General features: G+C 43.4%; 2 protein-coding genes across 2 annotated transcripts in view; one reads left to right on the forward strand and one right to left on the reverse strand.

Annotated features, from left to right (window-relative positions):
• The window catches only part of UTP20 (UTP20 small subunit processome component), a 119,724-nt gene extending 112,425 nt beyond the window's left edge, over positions 1–7,299 (forward strand). Inside the window, exons 56-62 of the mRNA XM_066591398.1 lie at positions 1,291–1,423; positions 2,781–2,968; positions 4,406–4,477; positions 4,768–5,016; positions 5,401–5,527; positions 6,550–6,695; positions 6,831–7,299. Of these exons, the coding sequence (XP_066447495.1) occupies positions 1,291–1,423; positions 2,781–2,968; positions 4,406–4,477; positions 4,768–5,016; positions 5,401–5,527; positions 6,550–6,695; positions 6,831–6,986 (1,071 nt within the window). The 3' untranslated portion in view covers positions 6,987–7,299. The remainder of the gene's footprint in view (positions 1–1,290; positions 1,424–2,780; positions 2,969–4,405; positions 4,478–4,767; positions 5,017–5,400; positions 5,528–6,549; positions 6,696–6,830) is intronic.
• Positions 7,300–8,426: 1,127 nt separating this feature from the next.
• On the reverse strand, positions 8,427–18,206 carry ARL1 (ADP ribosylation factor like GTPase 1). Its single transcript, XM_066591399.1, has 6 exons — positions 18,065–18,206; positions 11,809–11,946; positions 11,028–11,109; positions 10,379–10,490; positions 9,721–9,899; positions 8,427–8,807 (listed from the first exon to the last, which is right to left on the reverse strand). The coding sequence occupies exons 1-6, from the start codon at positions 18,189–18,191 to the stop codon at positions 8,777–8,779; spliced, it is 669 nt and encodes a 222-aa protein (XP_066447496.1). The 5' UTR covers positions 18,192–18,206; the 3' UTR covers positions 8,427–8,776.
• Between the last annotated feature and the right edge of the window lie 4,707 nt (positions 18,207–22,913).

A 22,913-nucleotide genomic window follows, 5' to 3' on the forward strand; every position in this document is an offset into this window, starting at 1 on the left:
TTGACAGAAAAATGCTTCACTTCCACAGGTACATTGCATATTCACGAGCCCTATATCGGGCTGAATTTCACAGCCCGGTATTCTGCTTGGCAATGTGTAGGTAGCCTTAGAACACTTCAAGGAATTCTATTCAAACCTGTTTGTGGTACTCAAAAAGTATGGAGCTGTCATACTCGTTCTGGTCCTGAAAAAGTTAAATTGCTTTGGCAAAATCAGACACTTCTGCATGAAGTCAATCAATTCGTCCATGAAATCTGGGTGTCTCATTCTGCATGACACGTGCCCATTTCCTGCTTCTGCCGCGGAATGTACATCTCCTTCACTCGAAAGTGTGCTCCCTGCAAACCCAGTCTCCGGTGACCATTCGCCACTGCATGAGAGTACTGGTCTCCTCCTTCAAGGCCATCCAATTTGGGCAGTTTCACGCATGGCCTCTTTCGTAGTCCATTCTCTCCTGATGGAACAAATCTGCAAAGTCATCGATTGGAAGATCTGACTACCTTGACAGCTTCAGCATGCTTTTCTCCTGGACATGCTCTGTGGCTGGACTCCTCACAGATTCATCTGCTCCTTTCTAACTCTGTACTGGCAGGTTCTCACAATGGATGCCAGCCTACTCGGCTGGGGGGGTGGGCTGCAGTACAGGAGTTCACCATTCCGATAAACATCTTGGAACTTCAATTCCTTCTTCTGTTACTTCAGCACTTCGCGCCCTAGGTAATGGGTCTTCCCCTTCGGGTCCATACCGGCAATGCATTAGCCATTGCGTACATAAATCGCCACGGTGGGACCCGCAGCTCGACGGTCATGGCAGAAGTAGTGAAGATCCTGACATGGGCCAAAGATCACTTTCCAGCACTTTCGGGGGTTCACCTACCAGGTGTGGAGAATTGGATGGTCAACTTGCTGCTACTACTACTTCTTGCGTACAAGCTTGGCTAGCTTGGTGCCTGCATGAGGAGTAGGAGGAGGAATATGTGGACTGGATCACTTCATGCATATAAATTTGAACTTGGGACTTTAGCATCTAGGGCCCTCAGAGTTGGGAATGTGACCCATTCTGTGGAGGCATACAAGGTGAGGCAGCATTGGTGAAGTATGTAAAGTTGAACTATTTTATTGTCAGCTAGGGGAATCTATAGATCAGACTGTGTGGCATCTTGACAGTACGATAAATTCAGATATGGAAAAGCCTCTTTCTGAGCCCTTCAATAGTCAAGAGTCTACACTTTTTTAATTAAAGAATAAAAGTTTGCTTATCAGTTTACACATTTTCTTTGTTTATTGCAGTTAACGGAGGAGACAGAAGAAAAGGCAGCGGACCGATTACTGTTCAGCTTACTGACCCTGGTTACCAAGCTGATCAAGGAGTGCCATGTTATGCAGTTACTAAAATACAGAAACATTACACACAAGATATGTGGTAGGATGCTCCTCTGTCCTAGATTTGTAGACTGATACCAAGGACAACCTTCTCTGCTGTAGGAATAATTCTACAAAAATATAATTCAAAGCCTCCTGTAAAAAAACTATGATAGGATCCCTGGTCAAAATTCATTCTACCCTTTGCAAGTAATTTTAACAATTTGATTAGCAAGTATGGGAGAAATGAAGGGCAGTATGACTGCAGGATCTGACTACAGAGGGTTTGGTTGTGGTCTGTTACCATGGAGATACATACGTCTGCACATGAACTTTAGATGTAAACACTAGCAAATTTTTAATTCACTGTTTGGAAAGTTGCTTAGCCCCTTAAGGACCAGGGTGTTTTGGACCAGAGGGACCAGACACTTTTTAGGGATTTTACCCATGTGGTGGTTTTACTGCCTGTTTTTTTCTTGTTTTTTAGTTTGGGTTTTGTTAGGGGGTAAAAAAAAAAATTTCTTTTCAAATTTAGAGTTTTTAAAATTGGTATATTTACGCTAAAATACAGTACAGGAATGGGTTGCTTTTTGTTTGGGATGTTTTGATATAGAATTTGTATCGTTTTGGATTACAGTGCGCATATGGCGACCATTTAGGTTGGCGTCGGCAATGGGTCATTTTCCTTGTTGGGAGTCATTCACATTGTGTTTTGTTTTGTTTTTTATTTCAATTTTCCACTATAACTGGGGCATGCATAGGAGCCCCAGTTACATGAGAAAATATCCCCCTGTAGTAACAGTAGTCACTAACAGAACTGTTCTGCTAAGACCCTGCAGGGGGCACCCGGCGGTTACTCGATCGCAGGGTCTTATAGCAGAAGTAACACTTCCGCTCTCTCTCTTTACTACATATTGCTGGTTGAGCGCTATGTGGTATGTGAGAGACAAGGTAGAAGCAGAAGACACGACCTGCTCCTGCTACATTGCAAGAGCTTTAATCCTGTGCCATATTTTTCCTACCGGCCAGGATTAAAGCCCAGAATCAAGGCCAGGTCTTCTTTCCACATACATACTGAGAAAATAAAGCAATGATTGCACACTGAAAAAAAACCATTTGACATCACAAAACACAATTTGTCTGAAAACACAATTTGTCTGATTTACATCTCCAACATGCCTTACGAACTGCTGCTGAGCTGTAATTAATTCTATGTATTACGTCTTGTTCCATCTTCCCTTACTTCCATTCTGTCACTTAGGCTTGATTTACTGCAGCTATGCTTTTTTACAAAAACAATGCAATGAATTTAATGTTTCCTTTTTTGACAAACCTTACTCCTCCATGTAAACGCCTGTCTAAATCTGTGTGCTTGGTGCGCAATGTAGACTAATTGTCCTGTTCCTTTCATATTTCAGCTCACGTTCAGTCCCATCTATGGTATCCACATAGTTGGGTCTGGCTAACGTCTTCCCAGATTTTTGGACTGTTGTTTTCCCTTCAAAAACCAGAAGAACTGGTCAGTAAATGGATGGCCAGGAAGGCAAAGAAGCAAAGTCAAAAGAAACCCTCCGAGTTGTTCTTGTGTGAGGAGCTAGAAACCAAGGTAACCAAACCATGTTTTTTTTTTGTTGTTTTCTTAGTTGATCCTAACTGATTAAAAAAATTATGTTTCCACCCATTTTTCTTTTAACCCTTTACCCCTTCCCGCTATAGGACGTATAGTTATGTCCTGTGGGGTCTGAGTATGTATGAAGAGAAATCGCAGGGTAACCTCTCTTCATATAGCGCAGGCGGCAGCTGTTTACTACAGCTGAAACCCGCCAGCAATAGCTGCAATCAGCCGTGCAGCTGCTTGGCACCTTTAACCCTTTAAATGCCGCTGTCAATTCTGACAACATGCTTTTAGCTTAAATCCCCCGAATGATAATCGGGGGGGGGGGGTCCCTTACGGTCCCCCCCATGATGAGATCGCAGGGAGCCATGCATGTGTCATGGCAGCTGGGGCCTTCTTGGCAGAATGCCTATCAAGCCATCCCGGTGGGATGGCTTGATAGACTGCCCGCCCGATTGCAGTATGATGTAATGCTGTGGCATTACATCATACTGCAGGAGCGATCAAAGCATAGCAAGTTGTTGTGCCCTGTGGGGACTACAAAACATGTAAAAATCATAACAATAAAGTCTTACTAAATATTAAAAAAATAATAAAAGTTCAAAAAACCTATAATAAAATTTAAATAACACAAAAATACATATTTGGTATCGCTGCATCCGTAAAAGTCCAATCTATCAAAGAAATGCATTATTTACCTCGCACGGTAAACGTCGTCCGGAGAAGAGAGGGGAAAAAAAACGCCAGAAACGCACATCTTGTCTCCCACAAAAAATGCAATAAAAAGGCGATGAAAAAGTCATATGTATTCAAAAATGGTACCAACGCCAACTACAGGACATCCCGCAAAAAATGAGCCCACACACAACTATGACGACAGAAGAGTAAAGTTATTGCGCACAGAAGATGGCGGCAGAAAATATTTTAAAAAATGAAATGTCTTTGAAAAAACTTAAGGGTAGTACAGCAAAAAAACTATGTTTGGTATCGTAGTAATCGTACTGACCCATAGCATAAAGTTGTCATGTCATTTTTGTTGCAGTTTGTGCGCCTTAGAAACAAGACGCACCGAAAGACGGCGGAATGTTTTAGTTTTTTTTTTCCATTTTTACTCCTTAGAATTTTTTTAAAAAATTTTTAGTACGTTATACGGTACATTAAATAGAAGCATTGAAAAATGCAACTCGTCCCACAAAAAACAAGCCCTCCTACAGCGACGTCAATGGATAAATAAAGGAGTTACGATTTTTTAAAAGGGTAATTGAAAAAAATTAAAATTGGAAGAAAAGAAAACCTTGCTAATGACCTCAATAATGGATAGAAGAAAAAAATAGGTTGGAACAGAAATGATCTAGTGTGCAAACATTCCCTACGTTTCTGAAGTAGCATGCCTATATTCTGAAGTCGCTGTTTTATATCTTTTCACAGATGAAAGATCTTGCTCTTGCCTTCTGCCATCAGTTGCAGTCCAAATTTCTTGACCAGTCGCTTGGGGAACAAGTATGTATAAAACATGGATGATTACTACTTGAGAGATTCTAAGCATTAATCAAAAGTGCTCCTTGTGTGAATAAAGATACACACAACGTCTGCTAGCCAACACATACACAAGCTCCACCATGGAGTATCCATGCCTCAAGCTAAAAAAAAAAGCAGACTTTTGACTTGAGTAGCCATTCCAAAAGTTTTGAATCATATATTTACCATGTACTATATACACTTAGTGAATAGAAGGGGTTAAAGGACATTTAGGGTAGAACCTGAATTCTTATGGTGCTTCTTATTTTAAGGTTATAAAGAATTTGCTATTTGTGGCAAAAGTGATCTATCTCCTCCATCCTGAAGTGGAAAACGCCACAAGTAACACTGAAGAGCAAAACAATGATCAGGCTGAGGAAGAAGCAGCCTTGGAGCATGAGGAGGGCACCGAAAAAGAGACCGGAGAAGAGGGAGCTGCCTGCACCTTGATGTGGCTTATGAAGAAGCTGCTACTGCTGGCCAACAGAGAAGCAGCAAACACACCAAAAAATCCATTAAAAGTGAGTTTTGCTTAATGGCCATAAATGGGTGTTTGGGCTGCCATTTATACTGATAATTATCTTCATAATATCTTCATAGTGCTCCAAATCTCCTGTACAGCCATAGAGTTAAATGATACAATTAAAGCTGTCTATAGCCAGTACTGGAGGAAACTTCCATAGCTATTAGCCGAATGCTATTCCTACCAACCTGCCCATAGACATACATGGACTCAGCTTGATCGAGTGTGCATGTGTTCTTAGGATTGGGGGGAGGAGGATTCTGCCAGACATCTCTGTTGGCAGTTTATCTAATAGGAGAACAAAAAGAGTGAGCATGTTGAATTATACATTAAAAAATGGAAGCCTTTTTGATTTTTCTTTCTTTTTGTGTTTCTGCTATAGAGAATATGTATATTTAAATTTCTGGGAGCAGTAGCTGTAGATCTTGACAAAGACAAAGTGAAGCCGTTCCTGCCAACTATCATTGCCCCACTTTTCAGAGAACTCAACAGCACATATGCAGTCCAAGGTGAGACCCAGCAGTATGTCCATTCACTGTTTACTCAGGTTGTAATCCTCCTTTACCGGTGTGCTATATGGGCTTAACAAGTATTCTTTGTTTTCTTTCTTCCAGTTGCAGAGTATGTCTTTGTAGTCTATAACGGAGTGCATTTTTGCATGTTCCTCATTGATGAATGGTATCATGTTAGGGTCCTTTAACATAGAGCAGTTAATCATTGGAACGAGCAAACAATTAGTTTGCTTTCAAATGCCAGCTGTTTGCACAGGCAGATAATTGTTTAAAGCGACCCTCTGGTCCTGGACAAACAGATGGGCACACTGCTTCTCTGACTACCCTGTGCATTAGTATGGATGGGTAGTCTGATATTCACCTGCGTAATTGTGGGTGACTGTTGGCCTGTGTAATCACTGGGTCTGACAGGCCAGGTGACCCAGAATCTGAGTCACTTCATTTTTAGATCACCTATAAAAAAATTTACATGGACAGATAGCCGCTTGTTTTTTTTAAACAGGCAGTATAGTTCATCTATAAATGACTGCCTGTTTGCTCTGACTGGAGGTAGGCAGCCCAAAGACATCTATAGTATGCTCTACCTCCATTCAGCACAGAGCCATAATCGTTGGCAAGGTTATTAGGCACTTAAGCAGCCAACTTTTTTCCTGCAGCAGAATCCTGCATGTGAGGACTGAGGCATTAGGTTCAATAGAACCTAATAGCTGCGATATTCCGACCCAGGGAACACACCAGAAATCCGTCTGTGGGAATTAGCCCCATAGGAGTAATGTTCATAAAAAATACCCAAAAGTAAATAAACTTGGTTAAATGTGTTGTATAGCAAGTTTTAGTATATGGTCAGGATTCATCAATACCACCTTTTTAAGGAAAACTGCTTGTTCTGTGTGAATTAGGACAGCCACAACTGAATAATTAGGTGATGGCTGCAGTTACGTTAACAAATTTATCAGTTCTCTTTCATGTGGGCATTTACAGTTTTCTTACCCATTTTGGCTTGTTCTTGTTTCTTTTAGACCCTACACTGAAAAACCTCTCACAAGAAATCATTGAGCTGCTGAAGAACTTGGTCGGGTTGGAGTATTTCTCCTTGTGTTTTGCTGGCGTACAGAAACAAGCCAATATAAAAAGGGTTATGAGGAAAAAGCAGAAAGCACTAGAGGTAAAGCATCTGCAATAACCGTGGGCTAGTAGTAGAGGGGGGAAAGGTTTTTGAATTAAATCCATTCCTCTATAACTTTATATGTACATGATTATGACACTTGTTTGTTTTATACTATTTTTTTTTTTTTTTTAGGCGGTAGCAAACCCCGATATCGCAGCCAAGAAAAAGCTAAAGAAACACAAGGCTAAAATCGAAGCTAAGAAGAGGAAAATAGAGTTTTTGCGACCTGGATATAAAGCCAAGAGGCCACGCAGTCACGCTCTCAAAGACTTGGCAATGGTGGAATAATAGTGGCTATGATGCATGACATATGGCAAACTTTGTGGCTTAATGCGATGGGGACATGTATAAAGTGTTGGCGTGTATTTGTAAAAAAAAAATTTGATATTGGTTTCTAAAACGAAGAACTGTTTTTATTAACTAAATTGTTACACATGCCTCCATGTGTTGTAATGCTATGAAAAATAGATTATGTACAGTTTAATGTACACATTTAAGCTTCCTAATTCAAGTGTCATTTTTAATATTCATATGTATTTGAGGGATGCATCACCAGACATTGGTTGCCATTCTTTTGAGTTCAGGAGTTTGTTTTTAACTAAAAAATAGATGGTATAAATGTGATGTGTGCCAAAGTAACGGTGTAAACCAAAGCCAGTCAATAGGCTAAAGGGTCTAAAAAAAATTAGAAAAAAAAAAGCACCACTTGCATCATCCACCATGAGTACTGATAATTTTGGCCCATTTTTAAGTGCCTAGACTAATTTCACACGGGCGAGTCCAATATCGACCAGAGATCACAATTGTCTATGTGCGATTTCCCTGTGAATGCAAGACTTTGTTAGAAAAAAATTCCTTGCATCCCTTCAAGGAAGTAGCGATCCTCTGCTGCAGCGTTTCCCATTGTTTTCTATGGGAAATATCACATCGCACTTGCATGTCAGGGAACACCCAAAGATAGGACATACTATGATTTCTTTCTGTGATGAGGGGGAAAAAAGTCTTTCATGTGTACGACCCCATTCAAAAGAATAGGATTTATATTCTTTTTTGCAATGCAGAAATCTCATGCGATTTTTCTCGGCCGTGTGAAAACGACCCAAGCCAATATTAGTAAATCTGCCCCATTGTGTTATTGACATCAAATGCCCAACAGATTTTTGCTGAAAGTCGTTCAGTTCCTATAAATGTTTAACGCCATGTGATTAAGACTAACAATAAGTTGAGAAGTGTGATGTGACAGTCAACTTATGATGACATACTTGAAAAGCTTCAAATGGTGACTAGGAAAGTACATGAAATATAATTGAGGTGGTCTGGGGAGCATCCACCAGCTTTTAGAAGAGACCATGCCCAAGACACTAGTAGTCCTTAATGACAACCTGTGAACTGGGACCAGGCATGTACACTGCATGTGTGTTTTATTTAGAAATGCTGCAGTGCCTCAGAAAAAAAAAACATAAAATCCACTTGGTGGGATGGTGGCCTGTTTGTGTATAGGGAAGGGCTTGTTAATCTAGGTGCTCCCAGTGGGGAGAGGACAGAATGGCCTTGACCTCAAGCTTCGTTCTGCAATAAACATACATGGCTGCACTGTTACATGGTTCGGATGACATGAATCTGGTGACTGCTCTCTGCGCTCTTACTTTCATAATACCAGATATGTGACTCGGCTACTAATACTGTGGTGGAAAGATGCTTGGAGCCAAAGAATGTGTGACAAACATGAAGGCTCCATGATAAATGTTTATTTTATACAGATGCATTTGAGTCTTTACAGAGCCGAGGGCCATTCTTCCAGCTGGCCATCATCTAAATCAACCAGGTTTTTACATCTAAAAAATTTCACAGAGAGAAAGATATGTGATCTCAAACCCAAGTTGTGCAGTCCCCCCAAATTGTAGTTCTTACAAAACAGTTATAAATAAGGTGATACTAGACTACAGAACAGGCACAAAGAATAGTGCAGTATGATACAGTGCTAGTGGTGCAGACACCCATGTCAATCACTGTTGGAGCAAAGGTAGGTGGGTGATGGTGCGTAGTATGTACAGCCATTCGTACAATGAAGGAGGAAATTACTGCCTGCTCTTCAGGGACTCCACCAACCTGCAAGACAAGGAAAACGAGCTCATTAGTAAAGGATAAAGTCACCAGCACTAGCAGAACAATGACTCTTGGTACCCCATTGATCAGCTGTCTAAAGGGGCTGCGTTATAGAAAGGCCATGCACTTTATCAAGGTATAGAGCTTGCCTGGCCACCACAGCCCCTTCAAGCTGATATGGATTGCCTATCCTAAGGCTAAGTCCCCAATATTGAAGTCCCAGGTAAGCTTACCCTGTTCCCTACCTCTCCGTAAGAAACCAGGGTTGACTTAGCTGTAAATAAAACAGAAGCTGCATTTGATGTACATGAACAGCATGTAGATAGTGGACACTCAGCACCTGAGCCTGCACCGACAGCTAGGTTCCCACTCCAAACGCAACAAACTCTGCTGCATGTAAGGGATTAACAGCAGAGATCAATCACACTTAAGGGCTGATGGGTTGCCATGGAAACTGGAGGCCTAAAAGTGGCCTCATATTTTGCCATAGCTGCCACTATCCTAGTAAAAAAAATGCAGTGTTATCTGAACAATCCCCTACAGCCACCATACTGTTGGTTGGACCTTTTACACGCTGATGTTTTTTTGCCAAAGAAAAGATTTTAAAAAAAAAACATTTGTCCTTGCTACATCCAAAAAAAGAAGTTGTCATCTTTGGTTTCAATGAGTGCCAGGAAAAAAAAATTTGCTGTGTCTCCACACCTACAGGTACCCATGTAACAAACAAGCCCTGCTAGGACTATCAACAGAAAAATAATTTACGGGTTTTGAAAAGTTGAAAATTCTAAGGGGAAAAAAAGTCACATTGGAGTATCAAACTAGGCAGTGCCCTTAAGGGGTCAATATGATGGCGCTATATAAGCATCAGAAAAAATATAGGATTCTCTATAAACACTGATTACACCCGTTTGCTTACCATTCCATAGCTTCATCAAGGCCAGTGCCTTTTGTAGCCGAGGTCTTGAATATCTGCCATTTTCGATCCTTCAAAGCCGGTAAACCTAATGAATTTGCTACCTCTGTAGGAGTCATTGCCTGTTCCATGTCTTGTTTATTTGCGAAAACCACTAGAATGGCCTTTTTCAGCTCCTCTTCCTAAAAGAAAAGGGTAATTGTAAGTTTGATTTGCTTTTCGAGTACACATGTTCCTACTTGCAAGTGAGGCTTCACATTTCGCAGCACATTAGTGACTATAAGGGGACTGCACAAAGGAACAATTCAGTTTTTGGCTATATGTATATATAATGCGCAGCAACAAATGCTACACAGTGGCTTGGGGCACGCAACCAAAGATTGCTGTGTAGTCCTGTTACCTTCATTGAAGTCAATAGGGTCATGGTGAGACTTAACCTACAGATGGCAAACAAACCTTTGTTTTGTTTTTTTTTCAATCTGCAGGCCATGGTTACTTACTGTAACCTCATTAACTTCAATGAGGTTGCTTGTCCAAAATAACTGTAGCACTAGTCTTAAATCAAGGCCAATCTAAAACTAAACCAATGTGCCATTTTCAAATGCTTGTTAACGCGTGTGTGTGAGTGTGAACTGGCCGTGTATAGTTGTTATAGCGTTACCTCTAACATCGCCACCAGTTCAGATTTGGAAATCCCAATCCTGTCCCTGTCGCAGCTGTCTACTACATAAATTACAGCATCTGTATTGGAATAGTAGCAGCGCCAATATGGCCTGTAATAGAAGAAAAGGCACATGAAACATTGAGGCTAGAGAAACCATTTTGCTATGTACTTAGCGCTTAACAAGATACACATGGGGGGGACCCAGAAGAGGCAACAAGCAACCTTTGAAATTAAGTTGAAAAGTGTAATGTCTGAAAAATATGTTACGTGTGTATATATGTCGTTTAAGTGCTTCACAATGTGTAAAGATCCAGAAGTGCAATTAAATTTGACCTCTTAGACCTAAAATCCCCCAGCTTAACCCCTTCATGAAGCGTAGAAAATAAGTTGAGTAAACTGGATTCAGTAAATATGACACTATCGCCCATTACCTCCCTACCCCACCCAGCGCTCTTTGGGATACCCTAAAAAGTTATATGCCCATAGCTGGCACCTGATGTGTGTGGAGCCTGTTCCATACTATCCCCTGTATATATGCCACATGTCACTCGAGTTAAAATAGGCAATAAAAAAGTACTTGATAAGTTAGAATACTGACAACCTATAAATAATGCCTTGCAAATAAACCCAAAACAATTGGTATTACCTGATACTGGTTTGTCCTCCGAGGTCCCATACTTGAAATTTCAGATTCTTGTAAGTTACTGTCTCAACGTTAAAGCCAATAGCTGGAGAAGACAATATAACGTCACTAACTGTAAGCCGCAGGGTCACATTTACATTTTGCAGTAACAAAGCACTAGCTCAAAATCCAGACATGTTGTATGACAAAGCAGCAGACATGCTAGTCTACATATGTAAGTGTGTCCCAATGCCAGCATGACTGCCACACACAACACTGTCACCCTGCAGAACATCCCTTCCACAATTTATGGCAGCTCAGAGCAGTTATGGCCCTTTTGCACGGGATGATCATCGTTCAGATTCCCGAGATCCTGCATGAACTTGAACGATAATCATCTCATGTACATGCAGGCAGAAGATGGAACGACAAGCCATTCAGTGTACACAGCAGTTCGCTTTTGAACGACTTACTATGAGTCGAGGCGGGCGGGTGGAGAATGCACCCCGGCCACCCCACCACCATGCCGGCAGCGCTGTGAGGGATGCCAACGATACTCGCTCCTGTGTAACAGCACAGGAGTGAGCATCACCCAGACGTTCTGTTGGGCATAGTTTGCCAGACAACTCGTCTTGGGTAAAAGGACTGTGAAATGACTGGTAAATACACATGAAGTGGGCAAGTGTGCCACAGTCACTACTGATGAGTAAACAATAAAATTATGGAAATATTCCATAAAATTTTATCACTCCAATGTTCATATACAACTTAATTCAAACAGGCGTATCAGCATGATGGTACCTACTTGGAATGGTGGTAACAACTTCTCCCACTTGTAAACGGTAAAGTATGGTGGTCTTTCCAGCTCCATCTAGACCCAGAATTAAAATCCTCATCTCCCTGGTTCCAAACAAGCTGGAGAAGATGCTGGAAAAGAAACCCCCTAAAGGAGAGACAAGAACGGTTGTTAGGAGTCAATGCTATATTGTGCACACACAGTTTCATATACTGTAGGAATGAGCTATATCCTTCACGGTGGCTCAGTGGTTAGCACTGCTGGCTTGCAACACTGGGGTCCTAGATTCAACCCTGACCAAGAACAAGATCTACATGGAGTTTATAAGGGTTTCCTTTCACACTCCAAAGACACTAATAGATGAATATAGATTGTTAGCCCCAGCGGTGACAACCCATAATATAAAGTACTGCATAACATGTGCGCACTATATAAATGAAGATCATTAAAGTCAATTAAGCAGCTTTCAATCGCCAAAATTTATTCAGATATAGATAACCAACTGGCGCATATACTGTAAATGTGAAATTGCTGCTTAGCAGGTAGTACAGAACAGTTCTACATACACCAATATCTACTGTCATATTATACAAGAAGCCCAGCTAGTGTGCATAAATTACCAACACCACAAGTAGCTAGCTACTCAGAGGATGATACAGCTGTGTGGTATTGAATGGGAGTGGTTATGCTACACAGCCTCTGAAAAAGAAGAGATGATGAATTAAGCTTATACATGTTCATTAGCTGATCAGTTGTGAATGTAGGAGAGCCTGCAAAACAAGTATGAGGCTTTCTAAATGCATGAAAAGAAAAGTACAATGCAATAAACAGAGTAAGATACGTGTATTGATTTTTCATGCACAAAGCTTTCCATAGCCTAACAACTGCCCACTTTTGGTGGCGGAAACTGCAGGTCCTCAATCTACAGTGATGACTTCTCGTGCTGCCACTTCAGATCAGTGGCAGCATTTCGATGAGCACTCCTGCTCAAACACGAGGGATGGGAGACAAAAAAAGCGAATGCTTTGATCTTCGCAGTCAAAGTATACACCCAATCAGGGGCTGAGGGACGCCTGTATAGTCAACCATGGGGATCTGGAAAGGACCGCAGTGATGTGTGTACATTAAGTTTGCTTTTATGGCACACCAATGCATAAAAACCAGCACCGGCTTAGGCACTTATAATGCGGTTTGAACAATAAGGGCTTATTCACACGGGTGTATATCGGCTGGGTTTTCACGCTCCGTCTGATATATACGCTGCCCCTCTGATGCATTGGTTTACAATGCATCAGTGCACAGGGGGTGTATCTTCGCAGCATAAAAGCGCCCGTCTGGGCGCCCTCGCATCGGCGGCGGCAGCAGCTGCATTGACTCCTATGGGAAGCAATGAGACCTGCAGGAGAAGGGAGGTGGGAGAGAGTTTAGCAGCGTGACCGCTAAACTCCGTCCCCCTTCTATTCCTCTCTCCGCCCCTGCTTGCAATGGGAGGGGCAGCTAAGCCCCGCCCCTCCCATTGCAAACAGCGGCAAGGGGCAGGAGCTCAGCACACTAGCTGCCCGCCCCACCTCTTCCCCTTGCAGAGCGCTTGCGAGGGGGAGAGAAGGGGAAGACAGCTAAGCTGTCGCCCCCCGCCCGACGGCGTATACGCCTCCCCATGCATCACACAATAGCGTATATCGGCCAGCTGTTTTTTTGGCCGGCCGATATACACTCGTGTGAATCAGCCTTAAGGTCACACGGTTGAGAAAATGGCGCAAGATTTGTGCGTTCCGAGAGAAACAAATATGAACCCCATTCTTTTGAATGGGCTCAAACACATGAGCAATGGTTTCCTGCATAGCACGGCGATGCTATGCAGAAAACATATTGCTGCATGTTCTATCTTCCTGTGATAACACCCATTGTAGCAGCGCTTGCCGCATTGAAAGCAATAGGAGAATGCCACGATCCTCTGTGACAGCCGCGGCGGGGATTCCCTTCATTCCCGCATTGACGCGAGGCTGTTTTCGCATCACTGGGGCTTTCACATGGATGATAAGGGTGTTATTGGGCTGTGATTCACGGTTTGATATATCACCCTCACCCGTGTGAAACAAGCCTAAGCCTCACAACAAGACTAGTGCAGTCTAAACACTCCGTTCGAGCGCGAACAAGAAACCTGAGATTCCCGGCCCGTGTAAAAGGGGCATAAGACCCCGATTTATCAAGGCAGGCATTTCTTTTTTTATCCTTCTGGAATACAACGTGCCGAAAATCTAATCTACACCAGGCATGAAAAAGTAGAACAAAAAAGAAAAAAAAAGGTACTGTAAGCCTACTGAAATGCAGAAAAGCAAAAACAAGTAAAAACATTTAGTTGGTCAATAATGCCCTAATTGGCCCGATTATTAGGAGGTTAAGGCCCCCTGTCCAGGGCCGAGGCAGAATATCACTAGCAATATTCCGCCGCGGAGGAGGAGCGCTGATAAGCTCACCTCAGAGAATCGCGGCAATCGCAGCTTGTCGCGATTTAAATCCCGCTATGATTCTCTGCTTGTAGGCACTGGTGCTGCGCTTTCTATAGCAACGTTATGGAAAACTTTACAGAGCGTGATCCGCAGGCAGCCTAACACAATTCTGTCAGCTGTCTGGCTTCTACCTTATCAGATACATCTGTGAGAATCAGCAAATAGCATCCGGCAGAGTTAAGGCCCATTTACACACAACGATTATCATTTAAAATTCATTCAAATGAACGAATTTGCGCAATAATCGTTACGTGTAAATGCGAAGCCATCGTGCACTATTCGTTCATTTGTCGTTTATTGCTGAGTTTCAGCCTGCAAAAAAAAATTGTTATTTGCTTAGCGCTTGGTTTAAATGACATTTGTTCAGTCCTTTGAAAGACTAAAGGACTTGATAGGGGGTGGGAGGGGTTGTGAGGGGTTGTTTTATGTGCTAAACACAATGAGTACTTGTTTACTCATGGGCAGAAGACAATGGCTTTTCTTCACACTAATTATAAACCTCATCATAAACACATGCCCACCAGAGCAAACAACATATACACGGTTTCCTTAGCTAATGAGAGTAATGGTGAGGAATTCAGACGAATATCTTTACTTGTAAATGCGTGTAATTTCTTCAGTAGAGATGAGTGAGTATACTCGCTAAGGCACATTACTCGAGCGAGTAGTGCCTTAGCCAAGTATCTCCCCGCTCGTCTCTAAAGATTCGGGGGCCGGCGGGGGAGAGCGGGGAGGAACGGAGGGGAGATCCCTCTCTCCCCTCCGCTTCCCCCTGCTCACGCCCGCAACTCACCTGTCACCCGCGCCAGCAGCCGAATCTTTAGAGACGAGCGGGCAGGTACTTGCATAAGGCACTACTCGCTCGAGTAATGTGCCTTAGCGAGTATGCTCGCTCATCTCTATTCTTCAGTCATTTATTAACCCCTTAGTGATGGCCCAATAGTGTTTTTACGTCCTGCCATTGGAGGACATGCTATCTCCCTCCATACAGTGCTTGCGTCAGCTGTTTATTACAGCTGACACCTGCGGGCAATAGCCGTGATCGGCCGTACGGGGTGGCTTGATAGACTGCCTGTCAAAAAGCAGTATGACGTAAATTACGTCATACTGCAGGAGCGATCAACGCATCGCTGGTTGTGGGCCCCCTTGGGGACTAAAAGAAAGTATAAAAATAAGAACAAAAATATATAAAGTAATAAAAGTTAAAAAAAAAAAACCATTTGCAATAAAAAATGAAATTATTAAACCAAAAATACGTGTTTGGTATTGCTGCGTCCGTAAAAGTCCGATCTATCAAATTAATGCATTATTTTACCTGCGCGATGAATATGTTATGAAAAAAAAAAAAAGAACGCCAGAAATGCACTTTTTTGGTCACCCTATAGCCAAGAAAAAAATGTATTAAAAAATGATCAAAAAGTCAATTGTTTGCTAAAATGGTACCAACGGAAATGAGAGGACATACTGCACAAAATGAGCCCTCACATACCTATGTCGATGGGAAAAAAAAAAAGTTATTGTGCACAAAAAATGTTAAAAAATTAAATATCTTAAAAAAAATATACAAGTACTACAGCAAAAAAAAAAAAAAAAAAATTTTATATATATATATATATATATATATATAAAATTTGGTATCGTAGTAATCGTACTGACCCATAGAGTAAAGTAATCGGGTCATTGTTGTTGCAGGTTGTGCGCTGTAGAACCAGGACGCAACGAAAGATGGTGGAATGTTGTTTTTTTCCATTTCTCTCCACTTAGAATTTTTTAAAAGTTTTTCAGTACATTATATGGTACAATAAATAGTGCCATTGAAACTACAACTCGTCCCGCAAAAAACAAGCCCTCATACAGTGACGTCAATGTATAAATAAAGGATTTTTTAAAATGGAGAAGGAAAAAACAAAAATGGAAAAAAGCTCCATCACTGAGGGGTTAAAATCATTGCGTGTAAACGTGGCATAATTGGCGCTTTGTTCTGTCTTTTGGAACTCATTAGCAGGGGCCTCTCCATCCTGCCACACTGTACATACAGGAACAATGCTATCACATAGAGGTCAGATAACATTGTGTGCTTCAGATTGTAACTTGTTATGGCACACTGACCCCGGACGATTATCGCTCAAAATTCCTTCAAACGAAGAATCTGCGCGATAATCGTGACGTGTAGGTGCGCAGCAAGCGCTCACTCTTCATTCACAGGTTATCACTGACTTACAGCCAGCATAAAAACCATTGCTGGATTGCGGGCTTGTGATTCAGTGTAAGCTCTCCCCGCTCAACGTAGAAGGCAAAGCACTGAGCAAGAAGCCCATGATCCAGCATGAACACTGTCGGTGTAAACACTCCGCATGATCGCCAACGACCTTAGTGGTGACATCAGCGCTCCTGCAGTCCTTTACCTGACTGTCGGCCATGTAAAAGTAACCCATAGTTACTAGAGCCGGTGATCAAGCAGTGAGCAGTTACTTTATGACTGTGCTTGGCCTACTGTCCTTCATCACACTGAACCCACAACGTGCCACTACTCAGGGAAACCGCTAAAAAGGATCTTAGTGCCATAATTTGGGGACCAAGATCCTTTTAAGCATTTTCCAGGAGCCCCGGAGGTCATATCGTCCCCAATAATAACGTTATACGAAATTCTAGGGATCTGTCATAACATTACAAAACAGGAATGCCTCCTTAAAGGGATTTTTCCACTATAAGGCCGCCTGCAGACGTCCGGGTCGGATCCTGCTGCTAGAATTCTCGCAGTGGGACCCGACCCCCTGCAGGGACCAGTGCGGCACTCACCTCTACCGCGGCTCCGGCTCTTTGATGTGCCGGCCGGCCAGCGCATGTGCAGAGCGGAGCCGGCGGCTCGGGAGTGACATTTCTGTGCGGGCCTCTGCGAGACCCACACAGAAATGGAGCATGCCGTGATTTGTTTTCCGTGTGTGATTTCACACGGACAAATGGCAGCCGCCTGCATAGGATTGCGTATTGTAATGCAATCCTTTGCAGGAAATCCTGCTGCAAAATTTCCGCCCGTGTGCAGGGGGTCTTAGAAAAGAAAAAAAATAACAGCTGGGCATGTCATTAAATTTAAAGGAAAAAAAAAAAAAAACACACACGCCCTCCAGTACTAGCCTGTCTTCAGCCCCTCGAAAACAACTGTCTCTCAGTATGCATGCCCAGCAGTAGTCACGTGATTGCTGCAACCAATCAGAAGCCAGAGCATCATCCTCCCATACTCCTGGCATCAGTACTCACATCCGTGGTACCATGATGCTAGAAGCTTGGTACGATGACACTGTGGCCTCTGATTGGCAGCAATAGTCACATGACTACCGCTAGGCATGCATACTGCCACCTCGGAGCAGCACCGTAATAAGTTAGTGTTGTTTTGGGAGGTGATGGATATTTTACACTCACCCGCTACTACGGTGTTCCCCATTTGGGATCGTGCGCAATTTGAAAACCTTTTTCAGACCGCTGTACAGGCACTCTCCTATAGAAGTCTATGAGCGAGTGCACACACAGCGGTCCGAAAAGTCAGATAGATAGATTATATATATACAGCACTTCCTGTCTATGATGTCTTCCTCTATGTTATGGCAGGGCTCCAGTGCCTGAAGGTAAGGCCATGGCCACCCACCGGCACCTAGGAGGTAGGTCCCAGAGTCCTGTGGCTGTAGCACACGGTGGCCCTTTAAATGGCCATTGTTAGTGGTAAGCAGGTTGCCATGTCTAGGCCGCACAGCACTCACCCATGTTGCAGGCGCCGCGGCGGACCACCTCACTACTGCGGATGCTGCTGGGCTCTGGATCCTCCCGGAAGCGCAGCTCCCTGTTCCACGTCACACACAAGGAGACTGACGTTTCTACGCAGCACATTCCTTACAAAATTGTGCGACGGAAAATAATACATCCAAATGCAGACAGAGAATAACGTGTCAATAAGCGCAGATTTGCTGCGTACAAAAATGAAAAACAATACAACACGTTTGTAACTCTGCTCGATAATTTCTGCAATTGGCGAATCTGCGGGCTGGTGCTCAGCTACACATACACATTCCTGCGCATGCGCAGTGAACAGCTGTGTTTGTGGCCATTAGTTGCCAGACAGGTAGAGCCTGTTACCTGAGCCAGCTAGGGAAGGCGTCACCCCGTCAGCTGTAACAAGTGACAGTCTGGCAGGCGGCACACGGGGGGAGGGGGTTATTATTTAGTTTGGAGATTGTAGTGCCCATATGTTAGCCGTAAAGCAATAGGGACTTGTGCTGCAAACTTTGGTTTTATTTCTCATGTTTTTTGGATCCATGCCAGGGTTTGTTTTTTTAACATTGTAGCATGTTCTTAGTGTGCCAAAGAAAAACCTGTGTTATCAAAAACCATGTCACAGGTTTTTTTTTGTAAAAATGTTGCATAGGGTTTTTTATGTATTTTTGCAAAAAAACATGGAGGCGTATTTGTTAATTTTTTTATGCCAGATTTCTTTTTTTTTTCACGTTCCTCGGAAGGCATCGCCCATTGATTTTAATGGGACCTTAAATACATTGCATGGCTCCCGCATGCCCTGCGATGTGAATGTGAGTGCAAGGAGAGGTTTCCCATTGAAATCAGTGGGAAACACTTCCGATCCTCTACCGCGCACGAAACTAGCCAGAGGATCGGAAATTCACAGAAGCAATGAAAGGTGTTTTTCCCTAAAAACCGCCTCGTATCTGCAGGTAAAATATAGATTGACGAGCCTGATACCCGCGTAGGTAGCCACATGAAGGGGTTAACAGATGGATTAAAATCTATTAGATATTTGTCGCAGAAATGAAGGCGCACACTTAGACCAGTGGAAGAAATGTACATGTGCGCCAATATGTTCAGATGTCAGCTGTCAGTCAAATCATAACCCTGAAATGCATTAGAGGCGTTTTCTCACTTTTGGTACATTTTTTTGGGTCCATGGCTTTTTCAAACTCCCAGCATGCTGCAGGGTGGTGCGCTTCTGATTTTTCATAGCAAATGCAAGGAGTTGCGTGAAACGCTGCATAAGTGCACTGGAGAAAGAACATATATGGAACTAATTAGCTATTTCAATCGGCGCGTTTGTTTGCCATATAATAATGAATATGAACTGCCTGAAGAAAAACGACTGTAAAATACACTAATACACATGCAAAAACGCCTTGTTCAATGTGCAAAAAGGCGGCACTGAGGTGGACGCAATTGCGTTTACACCCACCTGAAGCTGCCTTAGGGTGCGTTTACACGAGCGCAGGCGTATTTACGTTCGCACGAGCGCAGCGTATAATCGCCGGAAAGAACGTTTTTCGCCGATCACGACCAGAGCTAGAAAGCGTATTTTCGTTTGTTCCTACTTTTCAAACGGTCTTTTCGGCCATCGAATATTCGCCGGCATGTATTTTGGTCGCGTATGTCCGTTTTTCCGCTGGTTGCCGTTTTTACGCGCCGTAAAATCGCCCATGTGAACGAATACATTCGAAACCATTGCCTCAGGTGGTCACGTATATACGTTTGGTCGCAAAAACGCGCCGTTTATGCGCACGTGTGAACGCACCCTTACTCTGATTATTAAAGTTATTGGCTAGGATTAGAAAAAAAACATGGTAGTTTCTTCCAAAAGCTGCGCCACGCCTGTCTACAGGTCGTGTGTGGTATTGCAGCTCACCCCATTCACTTAAACTGAGCTATTAAACTAAGAAATCAGCCATGTTATTCCAATCCTACAATCACAGAAGAAGGCTATAGTAATGATGCAATGGTACAAGCAGGATGCTGTCTGGAGGAGATCGTACAGGTACAAAACAGTGGTGAGCAACCACTCACACACCTACCGTACACTGGGAGTGACTGCCTGGTATTATACCTGCACACAGATAAGGCTTGTATAGGGGGCAGTCATACAGATACATGTAGTGCACCATGCTGGCTTATAGACTGTTCGTTATACCCATACTACACGGCGTATTACACGGTGAATAGAACCCACTGATTTTAATGGGTTCATTCACAAATGCTCAACTTTCGGTCACATGGAAAAACATGCATCGTGTCCTATTTAGATGCGCATTAAATGCTGAAATAGGCCATCGAAGTCAATGGACCTGCGTAAATATGCAGTGAATACGCAGGATACCTGGGTGTTCATAAAGCATTGGCGCATCTACATCATCAAGTCAAATGAAGTTTTTCCATCTCTCCCCGCTAAAAATGTAATTAAAGTTATCCATTATATGTACCCCAGAGTGGTGCCATTACAATATACAACTCGTCTCACAAGACAGGCCTTCATACGACTATACTGTATGGACAAGTTATGGCTCTTGTCATTCGCCTACAAAAATTACTTGGTCCCTAAGGCGCAGAATAGGCCGGTCACTGCGGGGTTAAACACTGGATTTTTGGTAGTAAGATCACACTGATGGTAAGGACTTCTCCGTATCCTTCTAGCTAATAGAACCATTTACATAGAACATGAGGAAGCTTTCGTTGCGCGGTTTGGCCTCTAATCATATTGTTACACCCTGTATAGTTCGTATTGGTTACATTTCTTGATATTTCGGTAATACACTGCCTAAAGCTTGCAGCATTTTACCAGCGTAGGGAACTGCGCATCCCTGCGTATTGTTGCATTTTTACTCGTATGCCTGCGCATGTACAGTGTATTTTACACATGCTGTCCTGCACTGGCTTCCTGGTTTCTTCATTTTTTTTCAATTTCCTTCTCCTGTCTCCTAGCAACGTGTGAAAAAAAAAAAACGGACGTACGCAATGCATTTCGAACGCACCCATAGAGAACAGTAGGGTTCTTACATGCAGTTAAATAGACCATACTGTGTTCTTTTTTACGTGCGCAACATATGCAATGAAGCCGCTCACACAGGTGTTTGGCGCGATGTTTGAAATGCCGCAGTAAACGCTGTAAAACGCCTCCATTGATTTAAATGGGAGCTCTCAGGCAAGCGTTTGAGCACGGCGTTTCGAACGCTGCCTGCTCTATTTTAGTGCGTTCCAGCTATTTATAACACAGTTTATCATCCATTGCAATGATGGGGTGTGTTTAAAAATGCTGTAAAACAGCACAGACGCCTGTGTGAAAGCAGCCCAAGTATCCGCACGTTTGAGTGGAACAATAAAAATCAATGTACTTTCATTGACACCATTTACCACATATTATGCACGTTTAATACACAATGCAAATACATACCTGTGAGCCCAGCCTTATTAGGGGTAGGCTCTAAAACATATCGGAATTGTATATTGTGATTATAGTAGTATTGTAAGAGACTGCTAATTAATTTTCTCTTTTTCCACGGACCGAATAGGAGGGGTCAGTACCTGATTTTCCTTCTTCTGCAGTCTCTTGCCTAGTAAAGCAATCTTTTTTCATATATTATTTGAATAAGCACTTAAAGCGTACCTGAGTCACAGGTAAGCTAGTTCCTCCCTCTGTTGCTTTGGAAACGTCCCTGGGCCCTTGTTACCACAGAAGCTCTGTATCTAATGACAGAAAGGGGGGGGCGGAGCTAGCCAAGCAGGAAGAAAGACGCACATTACTTGGGCTCCGCATCAAGCGACAAAAAACAGAGCGTCCTGCCCTACCGGCACCTCCGGTAAGACGCTTACCTGTCCCGTTGCGCGGCCCAGCACAAGAGGAGTAGGAAGACACCTCTCCTGACACGCTCCGTGAGGTCCGTAGACTGAGGCCTACTGCCGCGGCTGCATCCCCGGCCTAGATTTCGGGACGCCGCGGGTCGGCGCGAGCCGGAGGAGCAAACGGCGGCAGCCCAAGCACAGGGGGAACATCCGATCCACCGCCGGAGATACCGGAGAGCCCAAAACCACCCCCGACCCCCTCCTACCAGCCTCAGAAACCGGAGGAGCGGGAGAATACAGCGCGGGCGCTGCGCCCATCCCCCCTGCCTCCCCCGGTAAATACTGAATACAGCACAGCGGGGGGCCAAGTTTGGAAGGTGAGAAGAGGGAATTGGGGACTGACAGAGACACCCCTGACTGTTCCTGCCCCAGATACCCCACAAATCTAAAGCCCTGCAGGGCAGAAGAGCCCGAGCTCCGGGAAGAGAGCCTGCGGCTCAGCCTACAATCAGCAGCAACCTCCCAGGAGGAAGGAAACAGCATAAGAGCAAGGACAGACAGAGAGGCAAGGCAGGGTCTATACAGCACATAAGCAGGTGCAGCCCACCACAGCTCCCCACAGCGACCCACAACAATCCAGCAGAGGGGTCTCAGGATAAAAGGAGAGTCCTGCCAACTATAAAGTGAGGGGAATTCCCCTTTACAAGGAATTCCTCTATAAACCTCTACCGCCATCTATCTACTGGCCACCTACCATATTACAAGCTCCTAACTTTTCTTTACTACAAAAAAAAAACATAGAACATTTAAAGCTAGTAAGGAAGGACCTTAACACCTCTCCACGCCAAATAGAGTAATCAAGACAACACCTACCCATAGGACGCATACTCGGAGACTCTATGTTACTACACTAGCCTCCGACCGGATGGTGGAAAGTGATACTATCAAGCTGCAACAAATATAACCACAAGAAAAACTAGCTCGCTCTGCCCTAAAAATCCT

The sequence above is a fragment of the Eleutherodactylus coqui genome, chromosome 2 (genome assembly GCF_035609145.1).
Source record: "Eleutherodactylus coqui strain aEleCoq1 chromosome 2, aEleCoq1.hap1, whole genome shotgun sequence".
NCBI classification, from domain to species: domain Eukaryota; kingdom Metazoa; phylum Chordata; class Amphibia; order Anura; family Eleutherodactylidae; genus Eleutherodactylus; species Eleutherodactylus coqui.

What these genes read in the sequence shown, in the direction of transcription:
- ARL1 (XM_066591399.1), bottom strand. Translation starts at nt 18,191, where the DNA reads ATGTGCTGCGTAGAAACGTCAGTCTCCTTGTGTGTGACGTGGAACAGG. An exon ending in CCGCGGCGCCTGCAACATGG is followed by an intron (nt 11,947 to 18,064) that starts GTGAGTGCTGTG and finishes TCTCTCCTTTAG; the next exon opens with GGGGTTTCTTTTCCAGCATC. An exon ending in AACTGGTGGCGATGTTAGAG is followed by an intron (nt 9,900 to 10,378) that starts GTAACGCTATAA and finishes CTTTTCTTTTAG; the next exon opens with GAAGAGGAGCTGAAAAAGGC.